Raw genomic sequence first — 25301 nt, forward strand, 5'->3', positions numbered from 1 at the left:
TTTAATCCATTCACACCAGACCCATGGTTGAGGGTATCGCCTCACACTGCTCAGACTATGGAGGGTCTCCAGGACTAGCATCGCCAGATGACATGAGGCAGCTGAATCTCACCAACTGCCACTCTGCCCCATAGAGTGACCCGGGACCATCAGGCATCTGAAGGAAGAGAAAGCACTGGATCACAGACTGGGGCTTTCCATCAGGGAGCTCCTGGCAGTCTCTATTTCCTTCTGAATCTCACCTTGCTGACACCAGTGCAGCTACTGGGATTCGGCAAGAACACAATGATGCAGCATCACAATTGACAACTGAATGTCAGCCAGGATCCTTGAGATCCAGGCCCTCCATAGGCTGCCTGCCAAGGGCACTGGCTACAGAGCATGGCATGCAGCAGGCAGTGGGATGGGGTGGACATTTATTCTGTTTCCAGCATAGCACTCTTGGGTCCTGCAGACTTATCCTTCAGAAGTCCATGTCAGCCAGAATAAGACATGCCAGTTCACAACTCTGCCACACTCTCTGCAGGAACCTCTCAGCCAAACTCACCCAATAACCCCACGAACCTACCCAATCCTGGCTCACTGCCCCTCAATCCCCAGCAGACTAACTGTGAGCCAGAAAGAATTGGGCCCATTACACATTCAGGAATGGAAAGGGAAGTCAGTGGAACATCTCAAGGTAGATCAGGGTCAGATCCCTTGTCATCAAGAGGAGCACCACAGCTTTCCTCAGTGAGTCATCACCCTACTGACCTGCAATCAGACCTGCTGACACTACCAACCAGGGCCAAGCTTCTGTAATGTTACTTGACCTTTGAAGGGGGGTGATGCGAGATGTTTGGAAGTCAAGAGGTGCACTAGGCAAAAGTAGAGGGCAAAGGTTGGGCTGGGAAAGGGCAGAATGCAAGGGAGACGGAAAAGAGTGGAAGTCAAGAGGTGGGGGTGGCATGGTGGGTATTCCAGAGGAAGGGGCAAGGTGGATGTTGCGAGTGTAAAATCTGTGACAGGTCTGATGATACGCGGGTGGTGGGGATTGAGCTGCTAGACATGGCTATCTTCAGGTGGCAAATCTGGAAGAATGGTCCTGCTGCCCTGTAACACCCTGGCCGTTGCCTGTCCAGCATCCTCTTGGTCTTCCGTCTCACCGTAAGAAGTCTTCACAACACTAGGTTAAAGTCCAACAGGTTTACTTGGTAGCAAAAGCCACTAGCTTTCGGAGCACTGCCCCTTCGTCAGCTGAGTGGGAGTTCTATTCATAGAACTGTTGTTGAATAAACATACTAGGACCATGGAGTCCTCCAATGCCTTCTTTGCTGCCAGGGCCGATGTGATCCCAAAAGGCAGTTGTTTTAATGGCATAACCCTTTTTGGGTGATGATTAATGGTGGTTGTGAGTCTTCAGCCATCCCTACCTGCAGATAAACTTGGGAGAAATCTATTTTGATAAATTTCATTGAGCCATCAATTTTCTTGACAGGAACAATGGGTGTGCCCACTCACTCATGGCTACTGGTTCCAATACCCCCAAACCTACTAAACTCTTGAGTTGGCCCCCACTTTGGGTCTAATAGCATTTGGCACTGGACATGCCTTGATACTCTTTGGACACGCATGCTTCAGCCATAAGTACTCTTTCACTCCTTTCATTTCACCAAGGGTTCCATTAAACGCATTATTCTCTCTCCAAAGGTGTCATTCAGGCTTGAAAGAGACTCTGTTAATCTGTTCACCACCTCAATTCAATTTCAATTGTTTCAGCTGGGATCATCCAAGCAACATGGGGCAATCACTCACAGCAACATACAATGGTAGATTCACGCACCAGTCCTTCAGATGTACCTTGGTGGAGACATCACCTTGAAGGGGAATCAATTGTTCTGCGTGTGTCAGAATGATGTTTGCAGGCTTCAAGGAAGGATTATTCAACTTTCTCAAAGACTGACTCTGGGATCAATGACACTGCCACCAATCCCTTCCCCTCACTAGTTTCCCTTCCACTTTAGGCATTGCCCAGAAAGACTGCTTCCTCATACTGAGTGTCTTCAGTCTGCAACCCCCTCACGGAGACAGCACGATGGCACAGTGGTTAGCACTGCTGCCTCAGCACCAGGGGCGTGGTTCGATTTCCAGCTTGGGTCACTGTCTGTGTGGATTTGTACATTCTCCCCGTGTCTATGTGAGTTTCCTCCAGGCGCTCTGGTTTCCTCCCACAGTCCAAAGATGTGTCGGTTAGGTGAATTGGCCATGCTAAATTGCCCCTTAATGTCAGAGGGATTAGCTAAGGTAAGTGTGAGGTTATGGGGATAGGACCTGGGTGGGATTGTGGTCACTGCAGACTTGATAGGTTGAAAGGCCTCCTTCTATATTGTAGGATTCTACGATTCCTTGTCCTAATCTACACTGGTCATTTGACATTTCCTCCTTGGTTTCGACCCTGATCGTTTTAGCTTTGCACTCTCCCAGGCCACTGGTGCTCTGCAGTTTTGGGCAACGTGACCTGTCTTCCAACAGATCCAGCACTGAGCTCCCCTCGCACAGCAACTGGATGCCGTGTGACCCATTTGGACACAATTATGGCATTCCTCAGGCAGTAACTAACTCTTGATGTGTCTGCCACCTTGTGCACCCTCATACTAGTGCATAAATGAACTGCCTCTGTCAGTCCATTCCATGGAGATTGCGATTTCAAATGTCTTAAACTCCAGCTGCAACTCTAGTAGTCTTCATTGAATTGCTTCCAGCTGATGCCCAAATACAAGCCGGATCTGTAGCGCAAGAAAACCTCAAGGTCACAATGCTGTACAAGGCTTTTGAGGTCATCACAAATTTGGTAATGGTCTCACCCTCCATCAAGTCCCGCTTGTAAAACCAGAAATGCTCCACAGTCAGTAGTGGTTTCGCCATGAAATGCCCCTCCAAAACTGCACCTGGAACAGCTTCATGGCCAAATTTCCGGTTGCAGGATGCAACTCCTCAGGATGCAGAATGTTTTAGTTCCAGCCATGCTAAGAAAGATCAGCAAAATGAAGTCACCCAGCACCTGAGTCCATCTAAGCCACCTCAACACCCTCTTACCTCCATGGACCTACCCACCCTCCAAGGATTTTCTTTTACTCTGCACTGTGTACCTTGGCAGTCAGTCCATGATAAACTTCCCGATCCTTCACCTTACGAGCCATTGATTACTCCAACCTTCATCACTAGTGTCACATTCTTTACTACTGAGGTATTCTCAAGAACTCTTCAGCTGCTTCATCAATGACCTTCCCTCTGCCAAAAGGTCCAAAGTGTGGATGTTTGCCAATGACTGCACCATGTTCAACTCTATTCGCGCACGACTCCTCAGATACTGAAGCAGTCCATATTCAAATGCAACAAGATCTGGATGATATCCAGGCTTGGGCTGACAAGTCACAAGTAACGCTAGTGTCACATATGCCAGGTAATGACCATCACCACCGAGACACTTAAACAACCATCCCTCGACATTCAATGGTGTATCCTCCACTGTCAGCATCCTTGCGGTTACCACTGAGCAGAAACTGAACTGAACTTGCCACATAAAGACATTGGCTACAAGAGCAGGTCAAAGATTAGCAATACTTTGGTAAGTAACTCACCTCCTGACTCCCCAAAGCCTGTCCACCATCTATAAGGCACAAGTCAAGAGTGATGGAATACTTTCCACTTGCCTGGATGGGGGCAGTTCCAACAACACTCACGATCCAAGTCAAAGCAATTCACTTGATTTGCACCACATCCATTTCCTCCACCACCGACATTAGTGTGCAAATGAGTTACGTGCAAAGTAACGAATGCATTGAGGAGCAAGTCACAGACATGTACATTAATTGACAAACATGGCATGAAATGGTTAATGGGGGCCAGTAGAGGGAAGCAACACCATTAAATGAGCAAGGCACTGACACATACTCCATAAAGAAGCTGATTTCAAAATAATTGTGACAGAATTAAACACAGCAGTACCTGTCAAAAAATTAGCAAAATTATACTGAAAAGGTAAAAAAATCTGGATGGGAACAATTAAAGGTCTCGTGGAAAGTGAACCTGGTGAGGAATATTGTAAAATAAATAAAATAGAGAACTGGAGAACATCAATTCCATGCATAGAATAGAATCCCTACAGTGCAGAAGGAGGCCATCCAGCCCATTGAGCCTGCGTCCATAACAATCCCACCTAGGCCCTATCCTTGTAACCCTACATATTTATCCCACTAATCCCTCTAATTTACACATCCCAAAATACGAAGGGGCAATTTAGCAGGGCCAATGCTTCTAACCCACACACCTTTGGACTGTGGGAGAAAGCCCGTGCAGGCACAGAAGGTGTGAACTCCACAGTCACCCAAACCAGGATGAGTTCCTGGTGTTGTGAGGCAGTCATACTAACCACTGTGCCATGCTGCGTGATGTTATTTTCAATGATATTGAGTGAAGTGGGGAGTATAGGAGAGAAAGCAGCATCAGGTCACATTCACGTCAATCTTAGTAGAATTTAACAAATACGTGAAGAGGAAGTCAATGTCTTAAAAAGAGAAGTGAATGTTCTTGACGCATTGATCACTCCATTCCAGGGCTAGAGAAGATAACAGAATCCTATAGTGCAGCAGGAGGCCATTCGGCCCATGGAATCTGCACTGACCACAATCCCACCCAGGCCCCATCCCCATAATCCCATGCATTCACCCTGCTAGTTCCCCCGGCACTGAGGGAGAATTTGCCAAGGCCAATTCACCTAACCCACACATCTTTGGAATGTGGGAGGAAAATGGGGCACCTGGAGGAAACACAGACACGGGGGGAACGTACAAACTCTGCACAGTGACCTGAAGCTGGAATTGAACCTGGGTCCCTGGCACTGAGGCCTCAATGCTAATCACTGTGCAGCCATCCCTAACTACCCTCCATTTCAGAGGGCATTTGAGAGTCAATCATATTGATTGGGTCTGGGCTCACATCTAGGCCAGACCAGGTGAGGAAAACAGATTTCCTTCCCTAAAGAACTTCAATGACCCAGATGGGTTTTTACAACAATCGACCACAGTTTTATGGTCATCATTAGCCTTTTCATTTCAGGTTCTTTGCTATTTGATTTCCAGTCTCTATCTTCTACCCTCAATTACTTTTGAATTCAAATCTCAGCATCTTCTATGGTGGAATACAAACCCAGGTCCCCAGAACATTACCCTGGGTCTATAGATTGCAAGTCCAGTGATAATTCCACTGTGATACTGTCTCCCCAAAGGCAACAAATTTCAGACTATAAAACAATGGGAGATTGCTCTATCATTTGTCCTGACAACCAAATGGTTCAAAGATAACATTGGGAAGCAATGCTATTTGCAACTTGAACGTAAGAGTTTATTTGTCTATCAAACCTCCCAAGCTTGAGAACTCATTAAGCACGAGGGTCTTGGACACAGGGGAGATAATTGCTATCTACTAGTCAGACACAATTTGTTATATTAAAAGTATAAATAGTAATTTAGTGCTCCCTCTATCCCTCTATTTAGTGCTCCTATATCCAACTGTGGTGGATATAGGAATTCAAATATGAAGGTTGTTGTCTTGTATGTGACCGACATGATCTTCCAATAATTTTAGTAAATGGAATATCATTTGGGTGCAGATCCTTGTACCTTAATGTGTTCCAGTATCACTAAGTTCTGTCCTGGAACTCCTGAGTCATAACTTAGCCAAAGAATGATACCAGACATCAAATAATCTATAGCAAGTAATTAAAACTGAATAATCCTGACAAATAACTCCAGGATCATTATTATGCATTGAAAGTCTCTGGCAACAATCTGATATGAAGTAAGTTTGTTCACTACCTAGGTGTAAAATTTACCTCAAGATGAAAATCCAACCTCAATCATGCCATCACTAAGACCATCTATTCCCACCTCGAACATACAGTGCAGAAGAGGCCCTTCAGCCCATCAAGTCTGCACTGACACAAGAAAAACCTGACTACCCACCTAATCCCATTCACCAGCATATGGTCCATGATCTTGAATATTATGTGCCAAATGCTTAAGGTACTTTTTAAATGATGTGAGGCAACCTGCCTCTACCATCCTCCCAGGCAGCACATTCCAAAGCTTTTCCTCACACCCCCCCTAAACCTCTTACGCTCATCTTGAACCTATGTCCCCTCATGACTGACCTTTCAACTACAGGGAACAGCTGCTCCTTATCCACTCTGTCCATGTTGCCCATAATCTTATACATCTTAATCAGGTCACACCCTCAATCTTCTCTGCTTCAATGAAAGTAAACCAAACTCTTCACAAGTTAAATGTTCCATTCCTGGCAGCATTCTGGTGAATCTCCTCTGCACCTCTCCAGTACAATCATATCGTTGCTATAATGTGCCAACCAGAAACGTCACATGGTGCTCTAGCTGTGGCCGCACCAAAGTGCTATACAGCTCCAACGTGATTTCCCTACTTTTGGAATTTATGCCTGAAATGATAAAGGCAAATGTGCCATATGCCTTTTCCACCACCCTACAATGCCCTTCCATCTTCAGACATCTACGGGCAAACATGCCCCTCTGTTCCCCTCCCACCTCACCTCAGAACTTCCTAGTGTCATGCCAGTCATTGAAGATTTCTTTGTCAAATTACTCCTTCCAAAGTGTATCACCTCACATTTTTCAGGGTTAAATTCAATCTGCCACTTATCTGCCCATGTGACCGTTCCGTCTATATCTTCTTGCAGCCCAAGACACTCAGGGCCCAGTCTTACCATTTTGATTCGAAGTGCTGAAACTGGGAGTGTTTCAGATCTGACTTTTAGACTGGTTCTCAGGCGCTCCCATATGCACTGCCTGCAAAAACATCAGTGATTCTGAATTGCGCTGCACAAACCTGTGGGCAGGGTTTAACGCACCCAAAACACTGCAGCTCCAATTGGAGTTTTCAACTGCACAGGTGCCGAAGGGAGGTTACTCCCCTGCCACACTGCTCCCAGGCTGGATAAAGTCTTGCCCCGGGCACCCACAGACATTGCCCCACCCCCACAACATTACTGCCCCCTTTATTCCCCCCCCCCCCCCCCCCCGCAAACAGACTAATTGTGGCCCCTGGCCTCACTTCTGCCCCCCCCCCCCCCAATGATCGCATGTAGAGTGGCAGTGGACACCCGCCCTTACCGCCCCCCCCCAGAGTGGTTGACCCACTCCCCCCACCAAGTGATCTGACCCACCCCCGCCGGTGGTCTCACCCACCTCCCTCCCCCCAGAGTGGTCCGGCCCCCCTCCCCCGCCCCTCCCGAGTGAGCAAACCGCCGCCCTCGTGTCTCCGCCCCCCAGGGAACGAGCCTCCCCCCGTCACCGAGAACCCCGGCTCCCGCCCCCCGCCCGCTCCATCACCGAGCCGAGTCGGAGCCGCTGAAACTTCCGTCTTCAGAAGCTGGAGCGCCAGAATGGGTTTCCTGCGGACCTTGATGTGGAGATGCTGGCGTTGGACTGCGGTAGGTACAGTAAGAAGTCTGACAACAGCAGCTTAAAGTCCAACAGTCACCTCATGAAGGGGCAGTGTTCCCAAAGCTCGTGATTGTAAATAAACCTTGTTGGACTTTAACCTGGTGTTGAGACTTTCTGCGGATCAGGTTTGTTTCGTGCTGAGTCTGGACGGCTGAACGCGGTGGTAAAGGGAGAAGTGCTGGTAAGTTTGGGTGTCCGGCCCATTTAGTCAATTTAAATGCAAACAAGTGCATTGAAATGGCCGCTGCGCCCGTTTCAAGCGCAGGCCTGACTGTGACCATTTTAGGTGCTTGGTAAAGGGGGAACGGCCACAGAGGCAGTCGTGGATTGCACTACTTGTCTCGTGCCCAACTTTACCAAGTTTCTACATGTGAAAACAGGTACATCATGATGGTAAAGATGGGCCCGCAGCCTTAGTATTAACCATCTGGCCACCGTTTGTGTCATCCACAAACTTAATAATCCTCCCCCCTCCACACACAATCGAAGAACAAAGAACAGTACAGCACAGAAACAGGCCTTTCTGCCCTCCAAGCCCACCCCAATCATGTTGTCCTACCTAGACCAACTGTTTGTATCCCTCTTTTCCCCATCTGTTCATGTGTCTATCCAGATAAGTCTCAAATGTCACTAATGTGTCTACCTCAACCACCTCACTTGGCAGTGCATTCCAGTTCACATCACCACCCTCTTTAAAAAAAAAACTTTCCCCGCACATCTCCACTGAACCTTTCCTGCTTACCTTAAACTTGTGCCTTCTTGTAACTGTCATTTCTGCCCTGAGAATAAGTTTCCAAATGTTCATCCTACCTATATCTCTCAGTTTTATAAACATCTATCAGGTCACCGCTCAGCCTCCATCTTTCCAGAGAGAACAGTCCCAGTTTATTCAATCTCTCCTCATAGCTAATACTCTCCATACCAGACAACATCCTGGTAAACCTTTTCTGTACTTTCTCCAATGTCTCCACATCCTTCCGGTGGTGTGGCAACCAGAATTGGACACAGTATTCCAAATGTGGCCTCACCAATGTTTTATATAACCGGAACGTAATTTGCCAACATTTACACTTGATGCCCCGTCTAGTGAAGGCAAGCATGCTATATGCTTTCTTCACCATCTATTTCACAATCATCCATGTTGTTTGTATAAATGATGAATAATAGGGAATCCAGCGCAGACCAAAGGTTATAGGCAGAAAGCAGGATTAGGCTATCCAGTTGGACGATCAGCCATGCTGGGTCCTCTGCTATTTTTATCAATGACTTGGAAGAGGGGCTAAAGGGTGGATTAGTAAATTTGCTGATGACATCAAGATTGATGGAGTACTAGATGAGGCTGAGGGCTCTTGTAGGCTGCAAAGAGACATTGATAAGATGCAGAGCTGGGCCGAAAAGTTAACCCATCTACAGGATGCCCTATATGAAATCCTACCTCAGTCAATATTGCTTCCTTGGTTTCATAAGAACATAAGAAATAGGAGCAGGAGTAGGCCATCTAGCCCTTCGAGCCTGCCCCGCCATTCAATAAGATCATGGCTGATTTGTCGCTGCTCAGTTCCACTTTCCCGCCCTCTCCCCATAACCCTTAATCCCCTCTCTTATCAAAAACCCATCAACCCGCATCTTAAAAATATTTAGCGAGGCAGCCTCCACCACTTCAACGGGCAGAGAATTCCAGAGATTCACCACCCTTTGAGTGAAGAAGTTCCTCCTCAACTCCATTCTAAACCGCCCCCCTTTTATCTTGAGGCTGTGCCCCCTAGTCCTACTGTCTTTTTTGAGCGGGAAGAGTCTCTCCACCTCTATCCTATCCATCCCATTCATCATCTTATACGTCTCAATGAGATCTCCCCTCATTCTTCTAAACTCTAACGAGTACAAGCCCAGTTTATTCAGCCTCTCCTCATAGCTCAACCCCCTCAACTCCGGTATCAGCCAAGTAAACCTCCTCTGCACTCCCTCCAAGGCCAAAATATCTTTGCGCAGGTGCGGCACCCAAAACTGCACACAGTACTCCAGCTACGGCCTCACCAATGCCCTATACAGCTGCAGCAAGACCTCCCTACTTTTATATTCAATCCCCCTCGCTATGAAGGCCAGCATCCCATTTGCCTTCCTGACCACCTGCTGCACCTGCAAGCTGGGTTTTTGCGACTCATGCACAAGGACCCCGAGGTCCCTCTGCACCGTCGCCTGCTGCAGTTTTTCGCCCCGTAAGTAATAGTCCTTCCTACCATTCTTCCTACCTAAGTGGACCACCTCACACTTGCCAACATTAAATTCCATTTGCCATTTCCTGGCCCATTCGCCCAGCCTATCTAGATCCTTCTGCAGACTCTCCACACCCTCCGCACAATTTGCCGTTCCCCCAATCTTGGTGTCATCAGCAAATTTCGACACCCTACACTCGGTTCCCTCCTCCAGATCATCTATATAAATGGTAAAAAGCTGAGGCCCCAGCACCGACCCCTGGGGCACTCCACTAGTCACCATCCGCCAATCCGCATAGCACCCGTTGACCCCCACTCTCTGCCTCCTATTTGACAATCAATCCTCTATCCACGCTAACACCCTACCCCCAACTCCATGTCCATCGACCTTCTGCAATAACCTCTTGTGAGGTACTTCATTTAAGGTTCCTTCCTTGACGTTTTGTGGAGTTGGCAGAGCAGACCGTACAGATTTGTTTAAACACATGACTATCAGCTTCACTTCTTCCCTTTCACCTAGCCCATGCATTATCTTCTGCTACCTGACATCCTCAAAGAAACTGTGTGGATCAGCCAATGGCTCAAAGGTTGTGATTTTATTTGCAATTTCAGCCGATTGTGCCACCGTAAACGGGGTCGTGTATATGACAGCTGGGCCCCGGGATTCTCCTACCCGATGTTCAATCGTCACTGGGTGCATCGGTATTGACGTGGAGATGCTGGCGTCGGACTTGGGTAAACACAGAAAGAAGTCTGAGAACACCAGGTTTAAGTCCAACCTATTTATTTGATAGTGAATTCACAAGCTTTCGAGGTTCCCCTCTTCGTCAGGTGAATGAAGAGTTCTGGCCTCATACAGAGCATATAAAGCACAGACAGTTTACAGATTACTGATTAGAATGTGAATCTTTACACCTAACCTGCTGTTCAAGTCTTAAAGTGGCTGACAATGTGAGTGGAAGGAGCACTGATCACAGGTTAAAGAGACGTGTATTGTCTCCAGACAGTACAGTAAGTGAGGTTTTTCACACCCAGGCAAGTCATGGGGGTTACAGATAGTGCGACATGAACCCAAGATCCCTGTTGAGACCGTCCTCATGTGTGCGGAACTTGGCTATCAGTCTTTGCTCAGCGACTCTGCGCTGTCGTGTGTCGTGAAGGCCGCCATGGAGAATGCTTACCCGAAGGTCAGAGGCCGAATGCCCGTGACCGCTGAAGTGTTCACCAACAGGAAGGGAACAGTCTTGCCTGGTGATTGTTGAGCGATGTTCATTCATCCATTGTCATAGCGTCTGCATGGTCTCCCCAGTGTACCATGCTTCGGAACATCCTTTCTTGCAACGTATTAGGTAGACAACGCTGGCTGAGTCGCTAGAGTATGTACTGTGTACCTGGTGGATGGTATTCCCACGTGTGATGATGTCATCCATGTCGATGATCCGGCATGTCTTAGAGGTTGCTGTGGCAGGGTTGTGTGGTATTGTGGTCACTGTTCTCCTGAAGGCTGGGTAGTTTGCTGCGAACAGTGGTCTGTTTGAGGTTGCGCGGTTGTCTGAAGGCAAGAAGTGGGGGTGTGGGGATAGCCCTGGCGAGATGTTCGTCTTCATCAATGACATGTTGAAGACTCCGGAGAAGAACCCTGGGGTGCAGTCCATCCAGTCCAGATGATTTATCCACCTTCAGACCTTTCAGTTTCCCCAGAACCTTCTCTTAGTAATGGCCACTATACTCACCTGTGTCCCCTGACTCTCCTGGAGCTCTGGCATCCCATGGTGTCTTCCACCGTGAAGACTGACGCAAAGTAACTATTGAATTCCTCTGCCATTGCTTTGTTTCCTATTACTTCCTCAGCAATCCAATGGTTATTTTTGCCCCTCTTACTTTATATATTGAAAAAACTCTTCCTTTCTTCTTTTATATTACTAGCTAGCTTAGACTCAGTTCATTTTCTCCACCCCTTATTGTTTTTTTAATTGTCCTCTGCTCACTTTTAAAGGCTTCCCAATCCTCTGGCTTCTCTTTAATCCTCGCCACTTTGTATGTTTTCCTTTTGCTTTTATGCTGTCCTTGACTTCCCTCATGGGTGCCTTGTCCTTCCCTTACATGTGTTCTCCTCCTTGGGATGAATTTCTGTTGTGCCTCCTGAATAACACTCAAAAACTCCTGTCATTGCTGTTCCACTGTCTTCCTAGCTAGGCTCCTTTTTCAATCAACTTTAGCCAGCTCCCTTTTCATGCCTTTGTAGTTACCTTTATTTAATTGTATTACTGTGACATCTGATTTCAGCTTCTCCCTCAAACTGCAGGGTAAATTCTTTTGTATTGTGGTCACCGCTCCCTAAGGGTTCCTTCACCTTAAGTTCCCTAATCAAGTCTGCCTCATGACACATCCCCCAATCCAGAATTGCTTGTTCCCTTCCAGGCTCTGTCACAAGCTGCTCTAAAAAAAACCATCTCGGACATTCCACAGATTATTTTTCTTGGGATCCACTACCTACCTGATTTTCCTAGTCCACCTGCATATTGAAGTCCCCCATGATTGTAATATTGCCTTCTTTTATATGTCTTTTCTATCTCCTGATTTATTTTCTGCCCAACATCCTGACTACTGTTGGGGGGCCTGTACATAGCACTCATCAGGGATTGCCCTCAGTCCCTATGGGCATGACACTTTACCTGGTTATCCTCATTCCATTGACATACTTAGAAAATAACTTGAGATTTTCCCTACTTTAACCAGCCAGAGCTTTATTATATTCCCTCTACTTTCCTAATTGCTTTCTTGAGTTCCAACCTGCACTCCATACTTCACAAATTCCTCCACTGATTTGCTCCTTTTGTACTTGCTAAAAGCCTTTTTCTTTCTCATTGTATCCTGAATATCTCTGCTCCACAGTTCTCAGAGCTTGTTACTCCTTCCTATCACTCTCGACGGAACATGCTGGGCTTCTCTTTAATCCTTTGAATTTCCCTCCCTTCCACTGCTTTTATGAGATTTCCCAATTACTAGTTGTTTCCAGTCTACGTTGGCCAGATCCTAAACACTGCTGTCCCCCAGTCCAATTTTTTTTTGCAACATTACACAACTTTTCTCCTATCACAGCTCATTTAGCACTGAAACCCTCATTCATGCCTTTGTTATCTCTGGGTTTGAAGATTCAGATGCACTCCTGGATGATCTTCCACATTCTACCTTCTTACATTTGAAGTCATCCAACACTGTGCTGCCCATGTCTGAACTCATGCTTTGCTCACTGACCTACGTGTTCCCCAATGTCTAGAATTTGATAGTCTCATCCTTGCTGTCAAAAGAAAAGCCAGGCAGCGTGCTTTGATGACTACTGCCCAGCAGCTCTGACAGCCATTGTTATGAAGTGATTTGAAAGGTCATGGCATATATCAACTCTGATCTTCCAGGTCACCTGGATCCATGACAGTTTGCCTATTACTGCAATGGATCCACAGCAGACACCACCTCCCTGGCCCTAACCTGGAATACCTGGATGAAAAGGACATTTATGTCAGATTTATTGACTACAGCTCAGCCTTCGACACCATTATCCACAAAACTCAAGTCCAAACTTGTGGCCTGGGGCTCAGCTCCTCCCTCTGCAACTGAATCCTAGACTTTCTAACTCACAGACTGCAAACAGTGAGAATGGGCAACACCACCTCCACAATTATCCTGAACACTGGTGTCCCAGAAGGCTGTGTCCTCAGCCCCTCAGTATACTCCTTATACACCTATGACTATATGGCCAAATTCCATTCCAACTCTAGTTGCTGATGACGCCACTGTGGTGTGTCAGATCTGAAGAGTCGGAATAGAGGAAAGAGATAGAGAATCTGATGAATTGTCGACTTCAGGAAGCGTAGTAGAGGACATGCGCCTGTCTATATCAACGGTGATGAAGTGGAAACAGTCGAGGGCTCCAAGTTTATTGGTGTCCAGATCACCAACAACCTGTCCTGGTCTCCCTACACCAATGCTATAGCTAAGCAAGCCTACCAATGCTTCTACTTGCTCAGGGGGTTAAGGAAATTCATCATGCCCTCTAGGATTCTCGCCACTTTTTACAGTTGCACCATAGAATGCATCCTTTCTGAATGTATCACAGCTTAGTATGGCTCCTGCTCTGACCAAGACCACAAGAAACTACAAAGGGTTGTGAACGTAGCCCAGTCCATCACACAAACCAGCCTCCCTTCCACTAACCCCTTCTACACTTCCCACTACCTCAGAAAAGCAGCCAGCATAATAAAGGATCCCACACACCCCAGACATATTCTCTTTCGTCGGGAAAATGGTACAAATGTCTGAAATCACGTACCAACTGACTCAAGAACAGCTTCTTCCCTGCTGCCATCAGACATTTGAATGATCTATTATATACTAAGTTGATCTTTCTCTACACCATAGCTATGATTGTAATTCTATATTCTGCATCCTATCCTTCCTTCTCCCCTATTTGATCTATGAACGGTATGTCTGTATAGTGCACATGAAACAATATTTTTCACTGTATCCCAATACATGTGACAAAAATAAATCTCTCCATGGCCACCCATGCTTTGTGTTATCTCCTGTAGCCCAAAGATATCTGCATTCCTCTAATTCTGGCCTCTTGAGCAACACCAATTTTAACACCAGTGACTATGCATTCAGTTGCCTAGGCCCAAAGCTCTGAAATACCATCTCCATGTTTACATTATTTTCCTCCCTTAAGGCACCCCTTAAAGCCTGCCTTTTAGTGATCACCTCTGTGAAAGTTCAGGCCAACCATGAATGCTTAATTTCTTACCCTGGAAATTCTGTTTTTATGGCCTTTTAGCATTTTTTTTATATTGAGGAATAATTCATGGAATTAGTGTAGTCTTCATGATCTTATTTTACTAAACACTTCACATGCATACTTAATCTCTGTGGCCTTTTTGAACAGAGGGGCAGGATCTCATCCTTACCATGCATGAAATGTTGTTACGTAATGAGAAAATATATTCTGGAAAACATTCAGGGAAATTCCTGTTCCATTGGACATACTGGTTTTGCGAGTTTCAGTTCAAATACCAGTGTCTGACGGGTACATTATAAAACTACTAAAAACACAGATCAGTATGATATTAATCCAAAATGTAAAACATTCTTTCTTCATTATTAAAATAACACAGCCTGTTTCTTCAATCATTTCACCCCTGATAAAGATTTTGGAGATGGGATTCAATCTGAAAATGTTATACTTTGAGCGGTCAAAAACCAGAATTTTGGACTTTGTTAAACCCAATTAAATCTTTCCATTAAATGCAAAATACTTTACACAATCCATTAGAAATTACTGTTGGTAATACTGATGAAACATCTGGTGTACCATGCTCTGTTTTGATGGGTTAAGTTAAGGAGCCTCAAATTAACTGAACAATGTCAGCTAATATAACTGACACTACGATAAGGAGATCTTTAGAGTTAAGAATCCAACTATATTGCTCGTCCTGTGATGCAACATAAACTCCACCAGTGCACCTTGTGGAGATGTGAGATTACTTGAAGATAAAGCTGGGAGATTCAAAATAATTGGAGCATAACAGCAGTTTAAAGTTTAAAAGAGTAGAAAGATTTTAGTGGATTTCCTTCCAGTTTCTGTGTTAGAATAAACTGCCCCTTCTTTAAGCAAATACTGTTCTTCCGTTGCTGTGCTGTGATTGCTGTAGGCATACTTGATGCTGTCCCTTAAGGAATTAGCTTTGTGAGCCTTAGAAGCAGAATTGTGCCTGACCATTTTGGAATAAATACAAATACCTATAATTAAATAATTTCAGTTGGCAGATCAACCTATTAATAATAGAAATAGAAAAGAACTTGAATGTCATCATCATGTGCTGAGTAAATAGAGCTATTCCCCTTTTAAATTGTATATAAGAAGCTGGGATTTGACTGATAGAGTCACTACCTGTTGTGGAGCTGATTAGTTCTTGACACAGTCTGAGCAGTACAAAGTTAGGAGACCTTTGCACCTCACCCCCAACAAACAGAAGAATCGTTTATTGTCCAAAAATGGACAAGAGATAGCTTTACCTGGATTTGAATAATCGCCTTCCAGGGGACACAGTGAGTAAATGGTAAACTTACATTAAACCCTGAGAGGTTTTGAAAATTTGATGACTTTGTTTGTTGTGAATTGCAGAATCTGTCGTGCTCAGGATGTATCAAACTACAAACCAATTACACTGCTAAATGGAGAACAAAGTGTCTCTGTTGTGGGTGAAACCTGTTTTTTGTTCTGAGTTCTGTACTGAGAAAGTTTAATTTCTAACTTGTCCATTTCCTCTCTTTTCTCAAGGTTGTCACCAGTGAACAGATCGATGGAAGAGACGAGAATTTGGATCGAGGCAACTGGTCCTCGAAGGCTGACTACTTGCTGTCACTGGTCGGTTTTGCTGTGGGTCTGGGCAATGTCTGGAGATTCCCCTATATGGCTTACAAAAATGGAGGAGGTACTTATTGAATTCAAAATAGAAGGCAGAAATTAAAGGGAATATTCATTGAATTTATTGTTATTTTAATAATTCAATGAACCACTTACAGTACTAAATATTGGTTTGAATAATGTCGTTATAAGAAATTGCACCTCTGAGCTGTGCCCTACCTTGAAATTCTAGTGAAGGTTTAAGAAGCATCCTCATGAAACCAAGGAGGAATGAATAAAGAGATTAATCCACCAGTCTCAGTCTGCCATCAGGCAGAGGGATGAAGAGTATGGGGGGTGGCATTGCTAGTCAGGGAAAATGTTACAGCAGTGGTCAGGCAGGACAGATTAGAGGGTTTGTCTACCGAAGCCATGTGGGTGGAGCTGAGAAACAGGAAAGGTATGACCACATTATATTGTATTATAGACCACCCAATAGTCAGCGAGAATTGGAGGAGCAGATCTGCAGATAGATAGCAGACAACTGCAGGAAATGTAAAGTAGTTATAGTATGGGATTTTAATTTTACACATATAGATTGGGACTCCCAAACTCTTAAAGGTCTAGATGGGTTAGAGTTTGTAAAATGTGTTCAGGAAAATTTTCTAAATTGATATTTAGAGGTGCCAACTAGAGAGGATGCAATATTAGATCTCCTGTTAGGAAATGAGTTAGGACAAGTGACGGAAATGTGTGTAGGGGAACACTTTGGTTCCAGTGATCATAACACCATTAGTTTCAACTTGATCATGGATAAAGATAGATCTGGTCCTGAGGTTTAGGTTCTCAACTGGAAAAAGGCCAAATTTGAAGAAATGAGAAAGGATCTAAAAAGCGTGGATTGGGACGGACTGTTCTCTGGCAAGGATATGATTGGTAAGTGGGAGGCCTTCAAAGGAGAAATTTTGAGTGCAGAGTTTGTATGTTCCTATCAGGATTAAAGGCAAAGTGAATAAGAATAAAGAACCTTGGCTCTCAAGGGATATTGGAACTCTGGTAAAGAAGAAGAGAGAGATGTGTGACGTGTATAGGCAACAGGGAGCAAATAAGGTGGTTGAGGAGTATAAAAAGTGCAAGAAACTACTTTTAAGAAAGAAATCAGGAGAGCTAAAAGAAGACATGAGGTTGCTTTGGCAGTCAAGGTGAAGGATAATCCTAAGAGCTTCTACAGTATATTAAGAGCAGAAGAATAGTAAGGGATGTTGATAGCTCATGTTGTTCCATTGTTTAAAAAAGGCTCAAAAAGTAATCCAGGAAACTATAGGCCAGTAAGTTTAATGTCAGTAGTAGGTAAATTATTGGAAGGAGTACTAAGACATAGGAACTACAAACATTTAGATGGACAGGGACTTATTAGGGAGAGTCAACATGGCTTTGTGCATGGTAGGTCATGTTTAACCAATCTATTAGAGTCTTTCAAGGAGGTTACCAGAAAAGTGAATGAAGGGAAGGCACTGGATGTTGTCTGCATGGACTTCAGTAAGGCCTTTGACAAGGTCCGACATGGGAGGTTAGTTAGGAAGGTTCAGTCGCAGGGTATACATGGAGAGGTAGTAAATTGGATTAGACATTGGCTTCTTCCATTGAACCAGAGAGTGGTAGTGGAGGATTTGTCAAAGGCAGATCAGGCTTTGTCAAAGGCACATCATACCTCATGAGCCTGATTGAATTTTTTGAAGATGTGACTAAACACATTGATGAAGGAAGAGCAGTAGATGGAGTATATCTGGACTTCAGCAAGGCATTTGATAAGGTACCCCTTGCAAGGCTTATTGAGAAAATGAGGGAGCATGGGATCCAAGGGGACATTGCTTTGTGGATCCAGAACTGGCTTGCCCACAGAAGGCAAAGAGTGGTCACATTCTGCATGGAGGTTGGTCACCAGTGGAGTGCCCCAGGGATCTGTTCTGGGACCCTTACTCTTTGTGATTTTTATAAATGACCTGGATGAGGAAGTGGAGGGATGGATTGGTAAGTTTGCTGATGACACAAAGGTTGGAGGTGTTGTGGATAGTGAGGAGGGATGTCAGAAGTTGCAGCGAGACATTGTTAGAATGCAAGACTGGCCGGAGAAGTGGCAGATGGAGTTCAACCCAGATAAGTGTGAAGTAGTTCATTTTGGCAGGTTAAATAGGATGGCAGAATATAATACTAATGGTAGGACTCTTGGCAGTGTGGAAGATCAGAAGGATCTTGGGATCCGAGTTCATAGGACACTTAAAAGTAGCTGCGCAGGTTGAAGCTGTGGTTAAGGAGTCGTATGGTGTACTGGCCTTCATCAATCGAGGAATTGAGTTTAGGAGTCGAGAGATAATGTTGCAGCTATATAAGACCCTGGTCAGACCCCACTTGGAGTACTGTGCTCAGTTCTGGTCGTCTCATTACAAGATGTGGAAGCCATAGAAAGGGTGCAAAGGAGATTTACAAGGATGTTGCCTGGATTGGGGAGTATGCCTCCTGATGATAGGTTGAAGGAGCTCGGCCTTTTCTCCTTGAGAGACAAAGGGTGAGGGGTGACCTGATAGAGATGTGTAAGATGTTGAGAGGTATTGATTGAGTGGATAGTTAGAGGCTTTTTCCCAGGGCTGAATGATTGCCACAAGAGGACACGGGTTTAAAATGCTGGGGAGTAAGTACTGAGGAGATGTCAGGGGTATGTTTTTCACTCAGAGTGGTGGGTGTGTGGAATGAGCTGCCAGCAACGGTGGTGGAGGTGGACTTGATTGGGTCTTTTAAGAGACTTTAGATAAGTACATGGAACTTAGTAAGATAGAGGGTTATAGGTAAGCCTAGTAATCTCTAAGGTAGGGACATGTTTGGCACAACTTTGGGCCAAAGGGCCTGTATTGTGCTGTAGTATTTCTGTGTTCCTCTGTCAGTATGATTGCTTCTCTGAGTGGAGGCCTGTGACGAGTGGTGTACCACACAGATCATGCTGAGTCCATTGTTGTTTGTCATCTATGTCAATGATCTGGATGATAATGTGGTAAATTGGATCAGCAAATTTGCTGATGATACAAAGATTGGAGGTGCAGTGGACAATGAGGAAGGTTTTCAAAGCTTGTGGAGGGATTTGGACCAACTAGAAAAATGGGCTGAAGAATGGCAGATAGAGTTTAGTGCAGACAAGTGAGGTATTGCACTTTGGAAGGACAAACCAAGATAGAACCTACAAGGTAAATGGTAGGACACTGAAGAATACAGTGGAACAGAGGGATGTGGGAATACAGATATTTCCCTAAAAGTGGCATCACAGGTAGATAGGGTCGTAAAGAGTGCTTTTGGTACATTGGCCTTTGTAAATGAAAGTATTGAGTATAACAATTGGAATGTTACGCAGAGGTTGTAGAAGACATTGGTGAGGCCAGATTTATAGTATTGTGTGCACTTTTGGTCACCTAATTACAGGAAGGATATTAATAAGGTTGAAAGAGTGCAGAGAAGGTTTACAAGGATGTTGCCGGGACTTGAGAAACTGAGTTACAGAGAAAGGTTGAATAGCTTAAGACTTTATTCCCTGGAGCATAGAAGAATGAGGGGAGATTTGATAGCGGTGTATAAAATTATGACACATAGAGTGAATGCAAGCAGGCTTTTTCCACTGAGACTAGGGGAGAAAAAAAACTGGAGGACATGGGTTAAGGGTGAAGGGGGAAAAGTTTAAAGGGAATATTGGGGTGTGGGGGGGGCTTCTTCACGCAGAGCATGGTGAGAGTGTGGAATGAGCTGCCAGATGAAGTGGTACATGCGGGCTCACCTTTAACACTTAAGAAAAACTTGGACAAGTACATGGATGAGAGGGGTGTGGAGGGATATGCTCCAGGTGCAGATCAGTGGGACTAGGCAGAAAAATGGTTCAGCACAGCCAAGAAGGGCCAAAAGGCCTGTTTTTGTGCTGTAGTGTTCTATAGTTCTGCTTGAGGTGTACTGGCAAACTCAGAAAAAATAAGGAGATTCAAATTTGCGAAAAAGATTGACATGTCACAAAAACTCTCAAAGTGTTTCTGGTCAAAAGTGTGATATTTTGAATAGATGGTATTTAAAATCCAATGAGCATTAGCTAGTTTTTAGAATTGATTATTCATTTTGAATTTCTTTAAAATATATGTTCAGTATGCAATATTTGAAATTCTCAATTATCCCTGGGTTCAGGTTTATAAGCTGAGCATATCTGCTCAGATTAGATGTTCATCACAATCACAAAACTGAGTGAAGGAAATAGATGACAAACCTGCAAAAAAAGACATTATTCCGCAATAACTTGATTCAGTTAGTCGATAGTGAATTTTACAAGGTGAGCAATTCCCTGATTAACTTAAATCATGAACTCAATTTCCCTGTAAATCAGAAGTATGAATTCCTGTCAGCTTGGCAGCAGTTGTTGAGCCCCTGCATTATCTCAGGGACAGCTGAATCACTTTGGAGATGGCACACAGAACTTTCTACCGTTTTCTTTATTCTCTCCCCACTTTATGTGCAACAAGAAATAGCTGGTGAGAAGCTCCTCCAACATGAGATCCAAGTCTCACCCTTTGAAATCAGATTACAGGAAGTCTGTAAGTGTATAATTACCTGAAGAAAAACAAGCTGCCTTATATGTATTCCTTCAGATCAGACTTCCTTTTCCAATTTATGCACAAACGATGCCCATAAGATGAGAAAGTTCCTTTAAATTATTTAGAGAATCTGTCCCGTAAACTTCCCTTCCAACACGATGCACATACTCTAGGTCACTCAGAAACTTCTCAGCAATAAACATCACTGCATTTAATATGTCTAATGTTCATCTTCTGATTGGATTGTCCTGCGTGAAGGTATGGAGGGGTATAAATTCTTATTTCCTGTTTATACTAGAAAACAGATAGATGTACAATGCAGCTTATACTCACATCTATTTTCCACTCAAAATAACAGAGTAAAGAAGACTTAATGCATCATATACTCTACAATTTTAATAGAATTACCACATAAATCTTAAGTGAAATTCTAGATTTGTGAAGTGGAGGAATAACAAAATGTATAAACTGTTCTTATACGAAATTTGATGATTTATCTTGGTACCTCGCTTGTAAACCACGTGAAAGATTTTTAATTCATTCACGACTCATGGGCATCGCTGACTGGACTATTGCCCACCACTAGTTGCCCTTGAGAAAGTGATAGTAAGCTGTATTCTTGAAACACTGCAGTCTACGTACTGTGGGTTGACCCGCAATGCCATGAGGGATGGAATTCCAGGATTTTGACCTAGTTACAGCAAAGGAGCGGTGATATATTTCCAAGTCAGGATAGTGAGTGGCTTGGAGGGGAGCTTGCAGGTGGAGGTGTTCCCATGTATCTGCTGCCTTTGTCCTTCTAGGGAGAGAGTGAATGTTGTGCCAATCAAGCAGGCTGCATTGACCTGGATGGTGTCAAGTTTCTTGACTACTGTTGGAACTGCACCTGTCCAGGCAAGTGGGGAGTATTTCATCACACTCCTGACTTATGCCTTGTAGATGATGGACAGGCTTAGGGGAGTCAGGTGGTGTGTTACTCAGCACGATATTCCTAACCTCTGACCTGCTCTTGTAGCCACTGTTTGTGACAATTCCAGTTGAGTTTCTGGTCAACGGTACGCATATTAACTGAACTGCCTATAATAATAAAGGTAAATGCATCTTAAATGACATTTACAAATCCAGGCAGGTTAGTTACTGCAGCATTTCAGTCTTTCTTAACGTCCAAAAGATGAGAAAAAGTCTCATCTGTTAAATTTTGAATTTTCCATTGACAAATTATAGTAATACCTTTTATTTCACTACATTGTTATTTGCGCTGCCTGGAGATTTGAACTCACGTGTCTGCTTACCTGAACTAATGGTGAAGTTTGTTAAAATAATATTTTAAATGCTTTCAAACTCGTGATTTTTGGTGAAAAATTAAGGGAAGCAGTTTCTGCCGGGGCACGGATTGCATTTTCATTTCCAGGAATGATTCTGCAATGAGTTCCATGTAAACTATCATCTTGTTCTGAAATAGAACATTCACTTTGTGTCAACTTGGTGATGCTTGAGACTCTCAAGTGAAAGGAACAGGGGTGTTGGAAGTAAATCAGAATGTTCATTGCAATTGTTTTATAAAAAGAAAACGGTGGACAGTAACTGTTTTCTGCGAAGACAATTCATTCCTGTGTTAAAACAAACAGCCCATTTAGTTGTAAATGTTCAGCCATAAATTGTATGAAACAGCCTAACGATCCATACAATCTTTTTAAACCTTGCTATATTTTCCAGGTGCATTTCTTATTCCCTATGTAATCATGTTGGCATTTGCTGGACTACCCCTGTTTTTCTTGGAATGTTCTTTTGGCCAGTTTGCCAGCTTTGGACCTGTTGCAGTGTGGAGATCTGTGCCAATTTTACAAGGTTAATGATTTTTTTTTTAAGCAACACAAGTCAAATTATAGCAATTTAAGTATAACAATTTCCCTTGTTGTTTATAACAGGTTTCTTGTCTCATTGTTTGTACTGTCAGATGATCAGCTGTCCATGAGCTTATTATAAATGTTTGCAATAATTTTGTGGCCTTGACAGAAACTTAGCTGATAAGTGCTTACGCTTTCTCCCTTAAGTCTCCCTGCTAAACATGCCCCATCCAGTCCACTGTGGTAGCAGAGTGACCCTTATCAGCAAATGAAACCTTGGTTTCACCCACTATTTCTCTGACACCTTTTGGTTGAGTTTCTTGGTTGCTGGAGAGTAAAGGAGACATGAGTTCTGCTTCTTCATAAAATCTTTATTTCTTTGATCCAACTTCACACAATTCTCCACCAACACCAAAGTGCCACCTGTGACCTTTTTTTATATATCAGTGACTTCTATTGAATTGACATCAAATTAGGACTTATTGAAAAGATTTGTTAACCCATTCCTAACAGTCTCTCCTTCCTTGGAGAAAAAATATTTTGATGAATATTGGTTTTCCACAGAAAATAAAAGGACAAAACACACTATTTCCCTTTTTCTTTACATTTCTAGAAAGGACATGCATTCACAGGAAGATACGCCCTTCCTTAATTTCCAAAAGTTTCTTTGAACTAGTGCCTCAATAAAACAATCAGATAACTGGTAGCTACTAATCGACCCATTTAATTTTTGATATTTTCCCTTTATCCAGCATCTGCTTTAAACTGGCTGTGTTGATCCTCAATCTTCTCATTTACATGTTTTGTGGAGTACACATTTTTCCCACAGGGATTTATTGTCAGTGACATTCAATGGGTATTTTACCCAAATCCCCTAATCCCAGAATTTCTGTTAATATCTGGGATATTTAAAAAGGCCATATCCACAGCCTCTACAAGGCTTAATGCCTCAGCAGCCAATGTGCTTTTAACCACTCTATTTTCTTTGTTTCCCCATGTAAGGGGACATTTTCCCCCAAAAGAATTACAAAACCTCCTGCGCTTGAAACCCACATATTGGCATAGGATGTGTCACTGTAAACTATGAGTTTCAAGTGCGTACGATCACCCGAAAAAACAGGAATCTCAAAACACACTCCTGCATTTTTAGTTTGACCAATGTTTTGTTTGCTCTCATTATGTCTTCCACTATAGGATCATTTGTTTTTGTACTCAACTCTAGGACATCAATATTAACATCCGGTCTAGACTGTCTACACAGTTGCCCAAACAAACTGTGGAGTTCCTCTTTTTCCATCTTTGTAACCATTGCGTCCTTTTGTGAAGCCCTACCGTGACTGATTGCAAAGTATCAACCCAATAGCGAATAAGATTGCTGACAGAGTGACACCTGACTCAGTCTGTCCGATTTCCAGTCCAATATATTTGAAGGCTCCTGAAACCTGACTTCCAACCCTGAATTCCTTCTTCAGCCCAGAAATTACTATTACCACCACCCCAACAAAAAAAAATTGACGTGCACCATAAAAATACCAGAAAGCTTTCCTTCACTGTGCCAGTAACACATCATAGGATCTGCTTTCAACTGGCAACAGCGTAATTCTAACAAAACTGCCCTTACCGAAAAATACCACACTCTAGACGCATCATTTAGCCCACATACACATTTATTTAGCTTCCATAGTACCCCTTCGGTGTTGGCTGCTTCTTTGAAGGATGGAGAAAAATGTCTCTGAAGCTGATGCCCCTGCAAAAAGGTAGCTTTTATCGCTATAGATTTGCATTCCCAAGTCTTTGTAGCTAATAGAGCCAAGATGATCTTTAAGATAACTTTCCTGCGATAGGTGAATCCACCCCTTAAGCCTGGTCTAAGTTTTCTTCAAATCCCCCCCTCGCCACTAGCCTGGCCTTTGCTTTATAGGTTCCATCAGGGAGTACTTTTTCCATACAAATTCATCTGAGATCGAGTTCTTTGTCCCCAATCTGGTGTCTCTGTGTGTACCCCCCAAACTTAGTCCAACTGTGTAGTTCTTGCTGTTTGGCATCTTTTATAACTTTCATCTAATTTGTTGGAAACCACCAAAATCTCACAAGCACATGGGCTTCGACTCCTGGTAGCATTTGCAGTCTTACTCCTATTCCAAGCTTGTCACGCTACACCTTCTATCCTATCTGATATCTCGTTCTGTGCTACCATTGCTTGATCTTTCCCTCCTGCTGTGGGATGGTGTTTCAAAAGTTCTCGATCTCTTCACTGTCAGACTTATTTTCTGAACTGACACTATATTTCTGTGCCGCCCATTTTTACACTTCATGTTCCCAATCCATAGTCTTTGACACCCCCCCTCCTGTTTCTGTACATTCAGTCAGTTTATACTTCCCAGTGCGCTTCCCTATTCTTCTACTAATAACAGTTGCATCCTTCCATTGACTGGACCCTTCAGGCAAGTATGTCACCTTTGCACCCACTTTTGGAAAAATGGCCTGTTCTAATCTATCAGATGTAGTGTGTTCTTGTACAAGCACCATGTTTACTTCAGTTAACTGATCCTCAATTCTGTAATACTTGAGTAATGGATGACTCTGGTTCTTCATCACGTACGTCTACCCTTTCCAAATTTGTAATCTGTAACCCATTGTCCTTGATGAAAGTAGCCTAATCGTCCGATTGCCATGTTGCAAAACAATTGTTTTGCCATCTATGCCTATGTG

General features: G+C 43.8%; 1 protein-coding gene across 1 annotated transcript in view; it reads left to right on the forward strand.

The window, feature by feature from the left end:
* The window catches only part of LOC145342449 (sodium- and chloride-dependent neutral and basic amino acid transporter B(0+)-like), an 81118-nt gene that overhangs the window by 6092 nt on the left and 49725 nt on the right, over nt 1-25301 (forward strand). The window contains exons 3-4 of the mRNA XM_080188012.1: nt 16061-16214; nt 22459-22590. Coding sequence (XP_080044138.1) covers nt 16061-16214; nt 22459-22590 — 286 coding nt within the window. The remainder of the gene's footprint in view (nt 1-16060; nt 16215-22458; nt 22591-25301) is intronic.

The sequence above is a fragment of the Carcharhinus amblyrhynchos genome, chromosome 4, assembly GCF_965287045.1.
Source record: "Carcharhinus amblyrhynchos chromosome 4, sCarAmb.v2.hapA, whole genome shotgun sequence".
Lineage (NCBI taxonomy): Eukaryota > Metazoa > Chordata > Chondrichthyes > Carcharhiniformes > Carcharhinidae > Carcharhinus > Carcharhinus amblyrhynchos.